Source organism: Mesoplodon bidens (assembly GCF_964165515.1).
Source record: "Mesoplodon bidens genome assembly, chromosome: 5".
NCBI lineage: Eukaryota > Metazoa > Chordata > Mammalia > Artiodactyla > Ziphiidae > Mesoplodon > Mesoplodon bidens.
The window spans coordinates 96,026,756-96,046,183 of NC_138161.1; the positions used below are offsets into that span (position 1 = coordinate 96,026,756).

Consider the following 19,428-nt stretch of genomic DNA (forward strand, 5'->3'; position numbering starts at 1 on the left):
GCATCTCAAAAAATTTCAGGTCAATATTTCAGTATACCATTTATTTGAAATGCTACCAATCTATAAACTACGTATAGGTATTTTTCACATGTGCAACTATAATAGCTAGAATTAGCAACGGACATGCCATTTCACTAAAACAAAAACAAAAGAAAACAAAAATTAGTCCTTTCATGCTGAACTCTAGAACAAAGCAGTGGTCAGCTAGAAAGGATGTATAATAAACACATGCGGTGCTTTTTATTTCTTGCAGAAAAACCCACCAAAGCCAGGGTCAGGTCACTTTTTTGAAGACAGTGCCACTTTTTCTTCAAGGTTACACCTACTACCTGAAAAGAGTCATGACACCCAGGTTAGTGCCTGCTAGCAACTTTTTTTGCTTTACAGCCTTTTGGCTTTTGAGTTATTACCCCATGAGCCTCACTGTTTCACAAGTGTGGTATAGTCCGAGAACAGAGCAGGAAGGTCGGCCACGTGACATCTCCATGGTGTCTAAAACCACTGCCAAATCACGTGAATGCACTCATATATCAAACCAAGATTTTCCCCAGACTGTATTGCCACCTCCACCTGGTACCTTAAAATCAAGCTGTGTCATTTCTGACTTGTCCATTTATCTTGTGGGATAATGCTTCTAGAATTCAGAACCTGTCTGATAACTGAGTTGGCAATTCATGAAACTATACAACTTGGCTTATCAGCAGCTCTGCAGGGCTGACAGTAATTCAACTGTGCAGGTTTTTTTTTTTTTTTTATTCAGTGTCTTAAAACATTGTAAGAAATATATACACATAATTATCCAAAGTTCAAGCTCAATTTTCTAAATAGAACTACACCATAATCTATTATTTGAAACATCATGAAGACAGCAAAAAGGAAATATACACTGACTACACACTCAAGCATATAAATGGATTTAGATTACATTAAATCGGTATGCTTCTAAATACGTCATTCTAGCCACAAGAGAATAGTGAAACTTTACAAGTTGATTATCGCATTATGACACCCTCTAGCAATTATTTCAGCCTATTTCTTTTCAAATAATACTTCAAAATCACCTTTTCCCACTTCCTTACTGAATCTCTTGAGATGTTTTTGACTGTTTAGAAAACAGTATCAGCATAAAGGGAAACATCTCTCTTTTTTTGTGATTTGCTGTGGAAAATTCTTTGATTTTTAAAAAATTTCTTTTATCATTTTGTTTCTTCACAAATGAAATATATAAAATAGTAGCTTTTCTAACAAATAATAATTCTTGAGAATAATCTTTTTAATTAATTTCTATTATAACACCAGGCATAAATGAATGAAACAGAGTGTAGCAAGTGACACTAACATTTATTAAGAAAACTCAATTTTGGCCCACTTCTTCTTCTTCTTTTTTAAATATAGAATATAAGAAACAGAGTAGAAAATATTGGAAGTCACAGGATCTTCTGAGGCTGGATACCAGGCTGTGAAGCTATGAGGTATCCTCAGATGAGAAGGTGTGGGCTCTAGGCCTGTCTCACAGGGAAGGATCTAACATATTTAGAGAAGTTACTGTGTGCTGAACACTCTGCTGGGTGTTTTGCATGTTTTTACTTGTTTGATCTCATGAGAGCCCTGTGGCATAGGTATTACTGTCTTTGCTAGACATTTTTGGGCTTTGAGGCTCAGAGATGGTGTGATTTGGCCAAGGCCTCAAAGCTAAGCCCGGATGGGAACCAGACCCACCTCCCAGTCTGTGTGCTTCCTTCTCTACCACACTGTTCTCTCTCCATCCAGCTTTGTTAGGGGTGGGAGGGCTCTTCCACTCTGCCCTCATCAACTGACCTAAATGCAGGGTTTCCAATGGTATCGCCCAAGTTTGGGGCAGCAACCACTTTTCAGTATAATTGCACAGTATGGATCTAAGCATATATTTTGGAGAAATATTTTCTTTAGTTTGCAATGGTCAATAAGAATCAGCCATCCGTAACTTCACTCATGAGCACATTTCTAATAAAATGTTTTCGTTTGTCCTATCTTCTTAGAAAATGAACCTAACATTTCACATACACACAATTTTTTCTGTTCTGTAGATCTTAATAGGCTTATAAGCTTTAGCATCTCTCCAATTATTATTAAATGCTAACTCAATGCCATGAAATGCCATCTTTACTAGGATTTTCCTGAGATCTATCTTGGTTGTTTTTTTGTGTTTTTTTTTGGTTGTTGTTGTTTTTTTTTGTTTGTTTGTTTGATTGTTTGTTTGCGGTACGCAGGCCTCTCACTGTTGGGGCCTCTCCCGTTGCGGAGCACAGGCTCCAGATGCGCAAGCTCAGTTGCCATGGCTCACGGGCCCAGCCGCTCCGTGGCATGTGGGATCTTCCCAGACCGGGGCACGAACCCGCGTCCCCTGCATTGGCAGGCGGATTCCCAACCACTGCGCCACCAGGGAAGCCCCTGAGATCTATTTTGGACACATGAAATAAAATAAGTAATTTCAGAGTAACACAGTCCATTTGTAAGCAATTTTCTAGTTGCAGATTCTATTACTGCTACTATGGAGTTTGTAACTTAAAAATTATTTTTATTATTCTTAATCTATCGACAATAATACAGAGGCTCTTTATCAAAGATATTAAACAGAAGAAACGGAGATATATCAAATTAGGGGAAGAGTAAAAGACTACAATACTAGACATCTCTAACCCTAAATTAACTAATAGATGAATTTAAATAACAGCCTTCCTTTTGTTCTGATTGTAAAATTAATATATGCTATTGCCAAAAATTGAGAAAAAACAGAAACAAGAAAGTTTAAATAGCAACCCTAACATTTTCATGCATTTTCCCCCCAAATTTTATATTTACAATACTGGAGATTAAACAGTTTTTTTTTAGGATGACTGTTCTAAGGATAGACAAACTACAATCAAGTTTACAAATGTGAATGTATTGAATATATTTCTTCATACATACATACATGTAAGCAAATACCTGCCATTTAGATCATTTTAGCAACACTGTTTGAAATGAAATGATATTCAGTATTGCATATACTGAAAAATTATGTATCATAAATTCCAGACCCTGGACTTAACATGCACCTGCGGGAAACTGGCCACAAAAAGGCTAATTTCTGATGGCTATTCTCATCTCTCATGTGCAGAGCCAGGATAACCTTCTTTTACTGGGGAAGGTAAATGTCATGATAAGTGTCATGCTCTCTTCAAACTTCTCTTTCAACATGGGAAAACATCAGATCAATGTTCCATGAATGGTGGCGATCTTTGCCTACCATATTATGTGTTCTCCTAGTTGTGTGTTCCTGTAGATTTCTTCCAATGTAGAGTAGGGTTCAAACCATGCTGGTTCTATCACGGTAACATTTAACTCATCTCTGCCCCCAACAGAATGTTTTGTAAATTTTAAAGGCGGTACAAATAGAGAACTAAATCTGAGCATACTGGTCAATCCTTGGTTCTAAACATACTGAAGGAAGCACACATCTAGATGTAAACAATTGGGAAGCATGGATGGAATGCTCTCTTTTCTTAACTAGCAATTCATATGAGGAATTGAAAAATCATATGAATTCACCATTGGTTCAGTGATCTGTTTATAGCTGGAAATAATATGATTACTGATTCCTTAATAAGGGTAGTCAAGTTGCAGTAAGGAAATTGATGCCTCTAGTTAAAATAATGACACATGGCATTTAAAGGGAAGACATCTAGTTGATTTGTTGATTCTCCATGTCTTTCTCTCTTACTTTTTTTTTTTTCCCCTCCAGCATTGTTTTTCCCAGATGACTCTCCAAACCATCACCTTTGCAATGAAGTCTTCTGAGGTGAATGAGGACTGATTCTAATTACATTCTACTATATAACTCCTATGCCCTTGGTGTGTGTCATGTGCTATTTGGCACTTTTGTTGTGTGTGGTGTATGTGTATGTGGTGATGGGAGAGTCGTGGATAACAATCTCTTTAATTCTAAACCTCCACACATGAAAGTCGCTGGGATTCCACGCCCCCCGCATGCACACACACTGTCCTTGGCCTGAATGATTGGTGTAGGGGGTCTTTATGACTTTTATAGGCCCTCAAACTTTTGCCTTCATGGGCCTCTTCCTCTATAAAAAAAAATGTAGAAGACTATATTTTATGATTAAGCTGTATCAAGAAAAATATAATCCAGACTGAATTTATTATGACACATTCATTATTTTAATAGTCATTTAGGGGGTTCTGATTTTAAGAAAGATATAATTAAAACAATTTTATGGGTCCTAAAGAGTATCTTGGGCTGTCTGAACCGTGTCCACTGTGCTGGTGCATAAGGTGACCCTGGGTTTGTGTCTTCTCCATAGTTAGTGTGGTGTCCCTGGGGCTGCTCTCTCTCTCACCTCTGGGTAGTCCATTTTGGCAGCAGCTGCTTCCATCACCTCCTCAGCACCTCCACAGCAGCTGTTCCTGCCTTAACAGGCCTCCTTATCACCAATGCTGCTCTTACTATTTTTGTTCCCATTCAGGAGTCTCCCCTAACAGTACTCACCAATCATAATGGGTGCCCAATCAGTAGCTTTCATCTTGTAGTTCTTAAAACACCCTCAGAAAACCTGGAACATTTAGGCCTGAAGCAGAAAACACTGGTGTGTAAAACTGATGTGACTCTTAAAATGTGGTCTCTCCCTCAGAAAATAGGCCTAAGCACTTTAGTCTCTCCTGTCTCAGGGTGTGTTCTTGACCATCCAGGAGCACTTTTGAGGAAGTTGAGTCCACTTCTATCTCTACTTTTATTAAAAAAAAAATCAGCCCTCAATGACCAGAGTCACCAACTGGTCCCAAAGCACTCCTTGTCATTTTTTCTAATTTCACAGTGGGTCACTTGAGGAACAGGATTGCCCATACCCAAAATTCCTGAGTTGTGCATGGAGATTAAGCTCCTCCCAGAAACAAAAAAATTGTTTTCTTTTGACCTGGTTTGGCTTATGCCGAGGATGACATAAATAATACATATTCAATAATTAAGAAGTAATGTTTAATTTCTGGTATGATACATTTTCCTTTCTGGTATGATAAATCCAAAATTTGTTATTTATATTTATATAAATATATTTACGTTTGAGAGGCCTTTGATGATTGAGTAAAATATGTAACCAAAAAAATGCAATGGTAATTACAGGGTTACTTTTGTTATTTTCAATTCCTTGTTAAATACCTCAGATGATTTGCAAAACAGGCATTTGGGGGAGGGGGATTATTTTTAAGCAAAAGGAAAAAGACTGAAAACACAAAGTCCTAAAGATTACTTTGTTATTTTTTTCTTTTCAAAAAATATCCTCCCAAGTACAAATACTCCAGACTACTTGTATCTTACTTGCACAAATGGATACATATCCAACACTTAAGAGAAAGTAAGATGTTATGAGAATCATTCATCACCAGCATAAATAGTTGCTGAAATTCTGCTGAATCAGTGGTGTTTGGGGCATAGGGAGAGGTGAGACATGGCCTCCTTCTGGGAGGGGTTAGGAGAAGAGGTATTGAGGTCTGGTTTCTAAGTGCTTGAAATTAGTCAAGGTGGTATAGTATACAAGATAGTAAAATGTGGAAGGATAGTGGTGTGGAAACTTGGGAGGAACCATGTACAAAAAATCGGTTTCTTTATCACTCCCATCTTTTCCACATGTTCTTGATTGGAAAGTTTTGCAAAGAAAATATAACAAATAAGAATTCCTGTACATAAATATGTGGTTAAGACAATGAAACAGTTCCCTTGAATTGATCTGATTACCTCTGAAACTCTTTTTCTTATCGGTGATTAGATGCATCCCCCAATGTCTTGCCCCTAGTAAGTAAAATCTATTTACCAAGTAAAAACACAAGTCAGAAGAAAGAATTCCATCCCCCTACCAAATTGGAGGCCTTTCAATATTGACTATTGTTATCTTAGAGCAAAGAAATTGAATCCCATCTCTTTAAAAAAATAGATGTAAAGACCATGTGGTAAATATACTGTTACCAAATTTTTGAATTTGAGATAGCAAATTCAGAAATACATTCACTGTGTCCATTTTCTTTCTAGAGGAGAGCTAGTAACTAGTGAACTTGAATTCCCCTTTATGAATGTTTCAGGCAAACTCTATTACTAAGTTTTGAATAAGAGTTGTGGACTTGGAGTCTGACTACTCAGTAGCCTTCTTTGTATCTTTCCTCATTTTCTGGCAGGTGCAAGTTTTTTACCAGCTTGTTCTCCAGTCACCAAATGCTCCAGTTTTGTTGATATAACTTAGGAAAACTAAATTACAGAAACTAGGCTAAATTCACAAGCTACTAGCCAAAAAGGTCTCAGCTAAGGTACTCCACCTGCCTGATTCCTGAAACAGTTCTAAGAGAGAAGCTGAGGCTTTGGGCATTTCTATTCTAAAATTCTGGATCAGACTCTGGCATCTCTTCTTATCTTGATAGTCCTCTGGGGGGTCATCAGCAGTGTATGAGTTGGATCCTCCCTCATGCCTTCTGGTTCCTTAAAAGGATGAACAGTCTTTCTCACTCTGGGGAGAGGAGTTAGGGAAAGTATGGAGAGACACTGGAGTGATGAGCCTCAGTCACTGTGTGGCCATGCGATTAACAGCTAATGGAGCCGGTGTAGCCTCCATGGTCAGTGGAAGGGAAAGAAGGATTGCATGGTGTGGCATGCTGGCACAAATACCAGGACTGGAGTCAGAAGACCGGAGTTTCAAATCCCAGCTCTTTTATAAATTATTCTCTCTAAGGCTTCATTTTACCTTCCGAAAACAGGATAGAAATACTATATTTCTACTTCATAAATTTATGAGAATTAAGTATGTATGAAAGCACTTCCACAATGCCTGGCACATGGTAGGTACTCAATAAATATTAATTGACTCTGAATGGTTACTGCTGAACTCATGGACTCTGTGGGCTAAGTGTCCTTATGAAGTAGGTAGCAAAAGATACAATATTATGTTTGTGAGATTCATCCATGGAGTAAGTAGCAATAGTTATTACATTCTATCCACTGTATAGTATTTCATCATCTGTATATACCACGATTTATCCATTAAACCATTGATGGACATTTGGGTTGTTTCTAGTTTTTGGTTATTACAGAAACCACTGTAATGAACTTGAGTTTAGAAACCATATGGAATGTAAGAGGAGCAAAAGGTATGTAAGCAGTAAAGAGATTTCAATAACAGCAACAGAGGCAGAGAATAGTCACAGTATGGATAGGAGACCAGGTTTGGGATGACCTAAATCAAAACCATATGGCCTAGCAATCCCACTACTGGGCATATACCCTGAAAAACCATAACTCAAAAAGAGTCATGTACCACAATGTTCATTGCAGCTCTATTTACAATAGCCAGGACATGGAAGCAACCTAAGTGTCCATCAACAGATGAATGGATAAAGAAGATGTGGCACATACATACAATGGAATATTACTCAGTCATAAAAAGGAAGGAAATTGAGTTATTTGTAGTGAAGTGCATGGACCTAGAGTCTGTCATACAGAGTGAAGTAAGTCAGAAAGAGAAAAACAAATACCGTATGCTAACACATATATATGGAATCTAAAAAAAAAAAAAGGTTCTGAAGAACCTAGGGGCAGGACAGGAATAAAGATGCAGATGTAGAGAATGGACTTGAGGACATGGGGAGGGGGAAGGGTAAGCTGGGAGGAAGTGAGAGAGTGGCATGGACTTATATATACTACCAAATGTAAAATAGATAACTAGTGGGAAGCAGCCACATAGCACAGGGAGATCAGCTCGGTGCTTTGTGTCCACCTAGAGGGGTAGGATAGGGAGGGTGGGAGGGAGACGCAAGAGGGAGGAGATATGGGGATATATGTATATGTATAGCTGACTCACTTTGTTATAAAGCAGAAACTAACACACCATTGTAAAGCAATTATACACCAATAAAGATGTTAAAAAAAAAAAAGGACTTATAAGGCAGAGAAATCAAGGCTCCAAAGCAAGTCCAGGATGCTGAATCTAGCCACTAGGGATAATGAGAGACCAGTTTCTAATGAGTTGAGATTAGTAACTGTTATGGTCTGAATTGTGTCCCCTCAAAATTCATATATTGAAGGCCTAACACCCAGTAGCTCAGAATGTGACTGTATTTGGAGATAGGGTCTTTATTAAGGTGATAATTAAGTTAAAATGAAGTATTAGGGTGGGCCCTAATTCAATATGATTTCTTATAAGAAGAGGAAATTAGGACATAGAAGGAAGACTATGTGAAGGCACAAGGAGAAGACAACCATCTATAAGCTAAGGAGAGAGGCTTCAGAAGAAGCCAATCCTTCTGACACCTTGATCTCAGAATTCTAGTCTCCAGAACTGTGAGCAAATAAATTTCTGTTGTTTAAGCCACCCAGCTTGTGGCACTTTGTTTTGGACACCCTAGTAAACTAATACGATAATGAAAAAACTACCCATGATTACAAAGTAATCTTACTTTCGTACTTCAATAAATTGTTTAGAAACATCCAAAGACAATTTAGTTACAGGTCTACTTTAAGCCTTCTCAGTTAACTCCTTTTGCGATTTCCAATCTGATCAAAAGGACTTTGTGGATATTGAAAACTATAAATTTTGAACCCAGGTGGCCAAAATTGGCCACTATGGTGATATCGCATCAGGGACTATGACCTACTTGTCAGGGAGTGTTACCTAAAAGAAATTCAAATGAAGATTGTGCGTGGAGTGGTCAGCTAGTGCCAATAGGAGCTGTGTGTTGGTTCCCAAACTTGAATTGAGATTTTAGCGACAACATGTAGAAGTGAGAACTCAATATACACTAATAATTTAAAAAATCAGCAAAATCCCATTAGCTGAGTAAATTATTTTCCATATGTATTTGGGTGTCTACAGTATCTGAAAGAACTATTTATTATTTTGAAAGAGTAATTTGATAAGGCTACACTATAATGAAATGTAAAAGCTAATGGACTTCCCCTAACAATAGAAAAACAAGGCAAATCTGGATCTGGCCCATTCAGGTAGCAGTTGCAAAACTCCAAGGTACCATTAGATTGCTGATGAATTCACAGACTGTTTTATGTGCTCTAGGGTTGACAATGGTAGGGCCCTAATATGGTAGGGCCATATTAGGAGATCTATTCAACCAAAGTTATATAATCACAATAAAAAAGATGACCTTCAATTTTCAAAGTCTAAGAAAGGATTCAACAATAGAAGACCTTAAGAGTGTTAAAACATTTCTAGCAGTTCTAAAAGTATATATTACTACTAATGAGTTCACTGGTTTGTCTGATGAATTACAAATTGACACCACATTCATATCTTGTTTCTAAATTCTGAAGGACGAGAACAGTTTGGTGGTCCATTGAGTTCATGGAGGTGTTGAGTCATTTCTACACCCTACTTTAGGCAGATTGCCTATATCGCCTATACTGGAAATATGTCTTTAATCTATGTCCCAAGTCACTACAGGCAAAAGAGTGATTTGATAATATTAATTTTAAATTGCCTACGAAGTTTTTCTCAATCTCCTAAAGATGGATTCTCTGCTATCCCTTACATTTTCTTCCTCCTGAATGTCAGATATATATCAAAATAGATTAAATTAACGTTTAAAAGAGATTTGGCCTGAACTTATTTCAACCTACTAAATAATACATTATGATCTATTAGTTTCAAAGATAAAAGCAACATGATAGTGATATTTCATTAGACAGATTGAAATTGATTCTAATTCTAGATAGATGTTATGTGTATAGAAAAAAAATTAATTTCTTTAAGATCCTAGTTTTTCCCACATCAACATATGCCAGAGTTTATTAAGCATTTAAAAGGTTCCCAGAAAGTATAAAGGGTCTTAGATTCTCCACTTAAGCTATTCCTCTAAACACTAAATTGAAGAAAGCTCAAAATGGTTTAAATCTATCAAAATTTGTCTGAAAATTTACCATTACTCTTCCCTCCTCCACAGATTAACAATATCACACTATTTCCTTTTAGCCACTTATAATCTGTTCAGTTATAGTAAAACAAAAACCTAATTAACCAGTATCCTCAATTAATTTTTCCAGAACATGTCATGTTTAGATGAAAAAATTAATTTACAAACAAACAACCTCATTTGAAGGATACTAAAGATTCCAAGTTATGCCCCACAGTCAGTATATATTCAGCCCATCTCTGACAATTACATCTGGGTACCACTCAGTAAGGAAAGATGCACTGAGTAATAGCCCTGAGGACAGTAACGTCTCCATTCTTCAAAGAAAGAATTAGATATAGTGTTATTGTACTTAGTAATACAGAAAGAAGCATTAATACATTTTAGAAATATCTGCCACTAAAAAAGGTTTTTTTTCCCCTTTTGGTCAATCTTGATGTGATGAAAAATTTCAATTAATAACAACACTCAAATAGCTCTGAGTGTTCTGGTTAATTGAAACCTTGTAATATTTCGCTAGACTCAAAAATACAAAGACTTCTTTTAATTTCTTATACTTAAACACGCTTTTCCTAAAATGTCAACACCAAAGTAATAGAAGATCAGTTATTTTAAAGGCTTATTTCCTGTTTTTTTCCCTTAGTCCATCACAGATTACAGTTGCTTTTAGTTGTGACACATGCATGTATGTCATATATGTTCTGTCATACCTAAATATATATATTATATATGTTACCTATTACTATATCTATATTCATATCTATATCTATATCATGGCTAATTTATGCAACTGAATAAAAATGTTAGATTCATTTTCTAGTCTTATTTCCATCTATAATAAACATTTGTTGCAAATGTCTTTTAAGAGATTTTAAATTTCAGTAAAAACCTTACTGCAATTGTCTTTTAAGAGATTTTAAATTTCAGTAAAAATATAACATACTTTGTTGTGGATTAAAGTCATCAAAATTTAGAAATTCCAGAAATATTTTCTTCTGCTTGACCTTTCCAACAACTTAAAAAAACTTTTTTCAGTAGGCTTAGAGTTAAGCTGACATTTTCTCTGAAAAGTGAGAATGAAGTTGTTTGCATTTTTACCCACATTTAGAAAAAAAAACGCTTATTTTCTTAGAGAAGATTTAATTGGAAATAGAAATATGTTTCTTGACTTTGGATATTTTAATACCATAGTGGTTTCAGTTACAACAACAATAATACAAACTATGTCACAGTAAACAAAGAAAGTGACTGATAGTTTTTGAAGGAATTTAACTTGGATTTCTCTATTATGGAACTTATTGTCTATTTAGGTCTCTTTTAACTAGTATTGTAAAATTTTACTCATTTATTTGTTTTAGTTGAAATTCTGTGAAGGTTTATAGTTTTATTTAAAGATCATATCATACCATGTCAATATTTTTATCTTTTTCCCCTTCTCCAAAATGAACAATGAAATTAGGTACTTCATATGCGGGGATCTTTTATGAATGTGGTTTCTCTCTATATGATATTTGTGGCTGCAGAGGCAAGAGCAAGAGCTGACAAAAATACACAGACTGGATCTTTCATTTGATTAGCCTGGGTTTCAGAAAGTTGATGTCTCAAGTGCAAACATGGTTCAAAATGTCAATCTTCCTACAGGGCATCAAATTTCAACAGAGGACAGTCCAAATTGTAAGAGTTGCCTGGTATCATGAATGTTCGTGAGAGAAGGGGCTCTTTGTGATTGTACCCCTCCTTAGGTCTGCAGGATGCTCTTCCATCACTTCCTCTCCTGCAGCTCCCTTCTTACCAGCTCTTCTGTGCCACTCCCCACGCCAGTGAAGGCTGTATGGATGCAAGTTTCTGCATCTCTACAGAGACTGTTTTCTTCACTTGGAATTCCCATTTCTTCATCTCTACCTGTTGAATTCCATGTATTCTTCCAGATCCCGTTCAATGATGACTTTTTCTTTCGTTGAAGTCTAGACTTTGATCTCTCTGAGACTGGACACTGAATCTCATATTCTCCTTTGTGTTGCCACAAGCAGTGTCTTGTGGGTAGAGGGGTGCTAAATGAAGACTCGTTGAGTGAATGAATGAATGAAGGCATGGGTAGATGGATAGATGATATATAGTCCTATCTGCCTAAGACGTCTTGAGGTTTCTCCTAAACCTGGGTTACAGAAGTATGACACTACCTCCTTCACATACCCCTCCACCATTAAGCAGAAACTGGAAATTTTGGCTTCTGGCTAAGAATTTAATGGCATCCTTACCCGTGATAATTAAAAACCCTTTGATCTCACTGTAGTAGCCAAGGCAAAGGCTACTATGAGTTTATGGCTCATCCATGGGCTCTTTTCATATTTTCTGCAAATCCCTTCGTGGAGGTGGTGGAAATCACATTTACTTTGGATTAAAACATAGTAGGAATGTGAAATAGGGAGAAAGGAGGGAAAGAAGATTGTCTAAAAAAAACTGCATAACTAAAAAGAAAATTGGTGGCAATTTAGTCCTCTCTTCTACCTCCTTCCCCTTCAAGTTACATCCCCAAACTTCCAGTGATATCTGCTGGAGACCCAGATACCTTCTGTAAGATGAAACTTTTTTGCTTGTAATTGAGGAATAGATGTTCCACATGTTCCACACTCATACTGACAAGGTGTGGAAGAAGGAGAGAAAACAGAGAAGTGATTTGTATGTTTCACTTTGTACCACATATGAAGAGCCCAGAACAGTGCCTGACACAGAGTAGGTTGAATGAATTTTTAAAAATCCCTCTGATAAAGCAGGAGCAGGAGCTCAGAGCCAGAACACTTAGTATCCCCCCAATCTGCAGAAATCTTGTGAAGTGTTGTTGGGATGGAGAGGCACTGAATTTCATAGTGCAGGAGTGCTTTGAATCAATCTTATTTTGATCCTAAGATTCAGGGAGACCCACTGGCGTAGAGGTTATATGAAATTAAAGAGAAGAAACTATAACTTTAATCAAAGCTGCCTTAAGGAAGGACTAATACGTTCTTGTTCAGTGATATTGAAACCAACACAAATTAACTTAGTGCTGAGACATATGCAGAGAAGTCCCCCAATTTTTGAAGATTATTGGAAAAAGTTGAAAATTGCAATGATGTTTTTATGTGGAAATACAGTGATTATGTGTTCTGCCTTGAGGAGCGTAGAAAGCATTTTCTGACTTTCTGAGTTAAACAATTTCCTGAACAATGAGAATGAAGGAGACACAGGGAGAGTGTTATAGAGTCACCTCTGGAGAAGATGGCTGTGTGCATTAGATGTGCTCTTCACTTTGGTGCCTCCAAAAATAAAACAGTTCTTTACTTGATGTTTAACAATGAACACAGCAATTTCTACTTCTTGGGAAACTCTTCAGAACTATAAACTTATTTGAAGAGTGTCATGGTCCAAAGAAGAGATGAACATCAGAGCATCTAGCTAATTAAAATAACTATCAAGGGCTTCCTTGGTGGCGCAGTGGTTGAGAGTCCGCCTGCCGATGCAGGGGATGCGGGTTCGTGTCCCAGTCCAGGAAGATCCCACATGCCGCAGAGCGGCTGGGCCCATGAGCCATGGCTGCTGAGCCTGCGTGTCCGGAGCCTGTGCTCCGCAATGGGAGAGGCCCCAACAGTGAGATGCCCGCGTACCACAAAAAAACAAAACAAAACAAAACAAAACCTATCAAAATGGTATTAAGTGTGGTACAGTTTCCAGTTGAATTCTCACAAACACTTCTTTGAAGTGGATATGATTATACCCTCATTTTAGAGAAGAGGTACTTGAAGCTCAGAAAGAATAACTTGCCCAAAGACAGGTACCTAGTAATAGTAGTAGTGGTAATAATAGTAATCACTTTTTGAGCATCTAAAATGTACCAGGAACTGTGCTGAATACTTTACATATATTTCAACAGTACCTAGGTCACAACAACTCTTTGAGGTGTATACTTTTATTATACCCATTGTACAGATGAAGAAACTGAGACAAATAGAGGTAAGCAGAAAGAGCTAGTCAGTGTCAGAGCTGGGACAGCAGACCAGAGTCTGACCTCAGGGTCTGTATTTTTAACTACTATGTTTCATTGTCTCTCATTAGAGCTGTGATTAGAAGTCAAGTCTGTCTAGTACTGGGGCCACATTCTTAGCCGTGCCCCTCTACTACCACCAGGTACCACTTAGTGGTACTTCAGAATTTCCTTTGCAGTTTATTTCCTCCTTGGGCAGAAGTAGCCATATGTAGACAATTTCCTGTTGTTAAACAGGCCACACAGCTGGTGGAAGGGTGAGTGCCAGGATTTGGGCACAGGCACATCCGACCCCCAAGCCTGTCACCTTTCTTCCATACTGCGCTGGATGCCTTGACAGGAAAAGCCCTGAAGACACCATGGCACAGCAGCTTATCAGTGTCATTGAACAGATTCATTAGTAAAAGTTCCTTTCTACCTCCCTCTGGACCAAGAGGCAGAAAGCCTAGGTTTAAATCCCAGCACTCCCACTTATGAGGGTGTCACTTTGGGTAAAGTTGCCTTTCTGAGCTTCTCCGTTCTCATCTGTTAAAATGGGAATAATGATACCCACTTCACAGTGCTGTGTGAAAGAACTCAGCAAAGGGAGTGAACAGTGTGGGCATTTGATAGACATTAGTTTCCTTCTTTTTTTTTTTTTTTCTTCCTTGCTCTTTTGTCTCATCTCTCTCTTCTCTTGGGCAAAAGATATCACCATTTTTAAGTGATACAAGCACTATGCTACAATTGGCGTATATTTGTGTGTACTTCATGAGACGTCCAGAGATGGTAGAGAAGAAAAGGGGTCCTATGAAGTGAAAACATTTGAGAATTCTTTCAGTCTTCAAGTTCTACTGAATTCTCTTAACATACCATGTATTTCAGGCCAGCTCAAGCCCAGCTGTGGGTTTGGAAGCACATTCCACAGATACCAGGGCTTGATCAAGTACCATCTCATTCTATGTTCTTGTGACTTCACATCCTTCTATCCTGGACTGTCTTTTGTATACACCACAGTTACCAGCATAGAGGGAAAGGCAAGGTCAGGGAAGTAACAAGACACTCTGTCAAACTCTTTATGTTGAAGGTCAAATAGAATTCTTAAAACAGCCCAGAAAAGTAGGTCCTAATGCTTCCTTTAATAATGCTGAAGGTTAAAGTGGCAAGGTGGGATTTAATCTCGGTTTGTTTAACTCTGAAGCTGAAGAACTTCCACTACTACAGCAAGCCACCTCCCTCTAGGTACGTGATAAGCATGAGCTAAACGGATATAGTTTTTAGCTCGTGAAAACCTTTCCCAGCCAGAACTACTCCTTGTTAAGGGAGAGGTCTATTTTGGTGAGTGCTTATGGGTATCCTTCACAGGCACCCTTGAGTCAACACTTGATGGAACTCAGGCTCTATGCTGCTTACATGTATAAATTACACGGCCAGCATTTAGGAGAATGTATTTCCTTTTGAGTAGTTTGTCTGCAAATAAGATAGGCTGCTACTGAGTGAGTAGTTTATGGCCGGGACATACGTGCATCGTATTTCTGTGATGAATGGGAAGATAAGCTTAGCAAGGGCTTTCACTCAAGTACCTTTGAAATGAAAAAAGAAAAAAAATGAAACAGCAAATAACTTCCTTAAAATAGTTAAGTGTAACTTCCTTAAAATATTTAAATGTTAGAATTGTTTGTCTTTCTTAGCTCTAGAGAGAGACCTGACAAGATGCCCATCAGAAAAAAGAATAAGGAACTATCCTTGTAGGTTTCCTGCTCCCAAATATATTCTCTGGAGCCAAAATATACTAAATAGGAAAGAGGGAGCGCCAAGCTTCTGAACTGGGAAGAACCTCTATAATGGCTGTCTGTCATCTCTCTACTTATCAGAACCAGTTCTCTCTCCTTCAGATGGCTCTTCTTTCTTAATCCTTTTCTTTTTAGAGGGAAACTCACTTACGCTTCCCCTTTCCCTTTTCAACTTCCTTTTGACTTAGGTTGGGTTCTTAATAAAATGAAATTTGTGTTTAAATATCCATTCCCTTATCTTTCACAGAGAACCTGAAACATCCATTTTTCTAAAGCAAAGCTTAGGTCACAAGCGTTTAGACAAAACATATCATGGTTTTATGTGGGAAAAGAGAAAGGCATTAATGGAGAACCTGTTATGGGACAGGTATACATTACATGTTTGATCTAATTTAATCCTCACAAAAATCTTTCAAAATGAAGGTATTATTCTGCCCAAGTTTAATAAAAAGGAGACAGACTTGAAAGGGTTAAGTAATTTGCTCAAGATCATTGGGAGGCTATGTATCTATTTTCTAGAATGCCTTAATAAACTTTTCATGTCTTCACAAACTTAAGTTCCATGAGTACATTTTTGTTCAATTTCATGGTGTGCAAAACCACATCCAGTTTTGTTCACTATGAAATCTCCATCACTTCAGAGAGTTCTTCACACTTAGTAGATGCTCAGAAAGTATTTTGGAATAAACTTATTTGCACCTTGCTATATAAACAGATATAAGTTAGCTTTCAAAATTAATAAAATTGAGAAAGAAAACACACAATATATGTATATAGACTCAGTGTTGCATAATATAGGGTCAAAAGTAAGTCTGGTACAAAAATGAATACCATGAACTTCATTTTCCTAAGACACTTATTACTAACTAGGAACACTGAATCCTAACCAGGTGCATAATTTCTAGTTTCTTTAAGACAGGAAACAAACCAGTTGCTCTGGACACATACAGCTCTTCTAAAAAGAAATCCCTTCCCTCCTAGGGAATTCTACCCTAGGAGAGGGTACTAGATAATATAACAAGTAATGTCTTAAAAATATCTTTAAGGGAGGCATGATAATGAGTGCATTCTATTAGGTTGTTTCTCACTGTGTCTGTCCACATTGGCCAGTAGCATCACACTAGAGCATAATCCAACAAATGCCATCATGTCAATTGGATATGAGCTTAAGGAACTAGCAGAATGAAGACTTTTACTTATGATCTCAGTCTGCACTGGTAGTACTCAACTCTCTGATGCTGGCAACTCATATTTGAACTCAATTACAAATGTGTTCTGCTCAATTATTTGCTTAGAGTCCGTCTAAAGGTTTTCCTGTCTATGCCCTCAATCTTTATGACTATTCTTCCAGGACTTCAAATCTCATGAAGTATCATCACAAGCACAATGGGAGTGAAGAGAGACATATGTGATCCAAGACTCTGAGAGGGATGACTCAGTCAGCATTCTCACCCTTGGTACATAACGATAGGAACAGCGTCATCTGGAGCATGGCAATGAGCACAGTCACTGGTTCTTCCTGATATAGCTTGCAACCATCTGGGCCTCTAACATCCATTCACATTCAGGCACATCCCCTACTACTCCAACTCCTACATCTTTTGGCAGGAAATACCCACACAGCTGGACTGGATTCATAGGATGTTTTTATTTTTTGCCTCATTAAACTGTAACTTTCCTCAATCAACGTGTGCTTTCTTTATATTCTAGCCCAGAAATCATTTAACAGGAAGAAGCCATTGCAGAGAAGTGCTTCAGGAAAGGTTTTGCAATGGGCAACAAAAGCATGTTGCTTCTGATTTATGGAGCATTCACACAATCCCTTCTCCTCTACTCCTTGCAATATACACGTATTTACTGTATATTCTGTAAAAAGTTCTCTCTGGAGCTGGCTAGGCAAGTTTGTAAATGCTGTGACTATGATTTGTTGCCTGTAGGATTATGGATTAGAGAGCAGTAAGTCAGCCAGTCAACAAATATTGCCAGGCGCTGTACCAGGCTGAGGAGCCAGTGGTAAACAAGACAGATGCGATCCTTGCAATTTAGGAGCAATGAGAGCTAGTATACAAATCTTTTCAAATGTGATAAATTCCATCAAGGAGAAGCACAAGGTGCTGTAAGAAGAGACAACAGCGGGCTGTAAGACAAATACCTTTTCTTTTATTTGGATGTGCCAGGATAATATTTCCTGTTGCTTGTCTACTGCTGCCTTTAGAATTTGAGAGCTTTCCTGCTTTGACTTCTCATATCATATCTCTGTTTGAAGGACAAAATATTCACTAAAACTACTTTAAGCTGGTGATCAGAATGCCATTCAACTAATTTAAAAATCTACATTCATGTAGGAAGATCAACCTTGCTCTTTATGAAAAAGAATTCCAGGGTTTCCCTGGTGGTGCAGTGGTTGAGAGTCCGCCTGCCAATGCAGGGGACACAGGTTCGTGCCCCGGTCCGGGAAGAACCCACATGCCGCAGAGCGGCTGGGCCCATGAGCCATGGCCCTGAGCCTGGGCGTCCAGAGCCTGTGCTCCGCAACGGGAGAGGCCACAACAGTGAGAGGCTCACGTACTGCCAAAAAAAAAAAAATGACCTCTAGGGGTTTCCCTGGTGGCGCAGTGGTTGAGAATCCACCTGCCAATGCAGGGGACACGGGTTTGTGCCCCGGTCCGGGAAGATCCCACATGCCACGGAGCAGCTAGGCCCATGAGCCATGGCCCTGAGCCTGGGCGTCCGGAGCCTGTGCTCCGCAATGGAGAGGCCACAACAGTGAGAGGCCCGTGTACCGAAAAAAAAAAAAAAAAAGGATTCCATATTCATTTCATAGGAAAATTTAATTAGGAACTTTAATATATTGGTTATTTACTTTAAATTCTCTGTGAATTAGTCTGTTCAAAGACTTCAGGTGAATTCTTCATTATTCCAATAAAGGGAAAATTGGCATAAATATTTATCCAGTGAGATTGGATTCATTCCTCCACAGAGCATTGGGAAAACTACCATTGGTAGGAGAGTAGCAGATTAAACTGGTTCTCAAGTACAGCACCTGCAACAGCAGCATCGGCATCTCCCAGGAACCTGTTAGAAGTGCAAATTCTTGGACCCTACTCGCAACCTACTGAATCAGAAACTCTAGGGGTGGAGCCATCGAGCTGTGTTTTAACAAGCCCTCCAGGTGATTCTGGTGCATGCTAAAGTTTGAAAACCAGTAGCATAGTGGTTAAGATCATGGGTTTGGAATCAGACAGATCTGGATTCCACTCCTAGTTCTACCACTTAGTAGCTGTGGAACTATAGATAACAACATCTTTAAGCCACCGTTTCCCTATCTGTACAATGGGCACAGTAATAATAGTGTTTAACTTGTAAGTTTGATGTAAGGATTAAAAGAAGCAATGCTTATAAAGTAGGCAAGCACAAGAAGTATTTAAAAAGTGTTGGCTGTTATTTTAAAATAAGTTTTAGCTGTTCTTCATCTGTGTGACTGGACTAATGGGGTTACTGACCTTGTTTACGTGCAGGACAAGGTGGGGCTGTATTTATTTCTAATCAGGTGACATCCTGTTCAAGTACACAGTGAATATCAAAACTATCATCAGAGCTATCAAAGTATTTCAAAGACATAGAAACTAAGGTATATAATTGAGAGATATCCTTTGGCCACCACATTGGGAGCATTGGGTACAGAAGCTTCTCTCATACTAG

General features: G+C 38.1%; 1 protein-coding gene across 7 annotated transcripts in view; it reads right to left on the reverse strand.

The window, feature by feature from the left end:
* Positions 1-19,428, reverse strand: part of PEX5L (peroxisomal biogenesis factor 5 like) — a gene marked incomplete at its 5' end in the record, with an annotated part of 187,128 nt that overhangs the window by 110,425 nt on the left and 57,275 nt on the right. For 2 of the 7 annotated variants that reach the window (XM_081235908.1, XM_081235904.1), the window contains one exon: positions 264-329. The exons of the other annotated variants lie outside the window; for them this stretch is intronic. In XM_081235908.1, the coding sequence (XP_081092034.1) occupies positions 264-329 (66 nt within the window). The remainder of the gene's footprint in view (positions 1-263; positions 330-19,428) is intronic. 7 annotated transcript variants of the gene reach the window in all.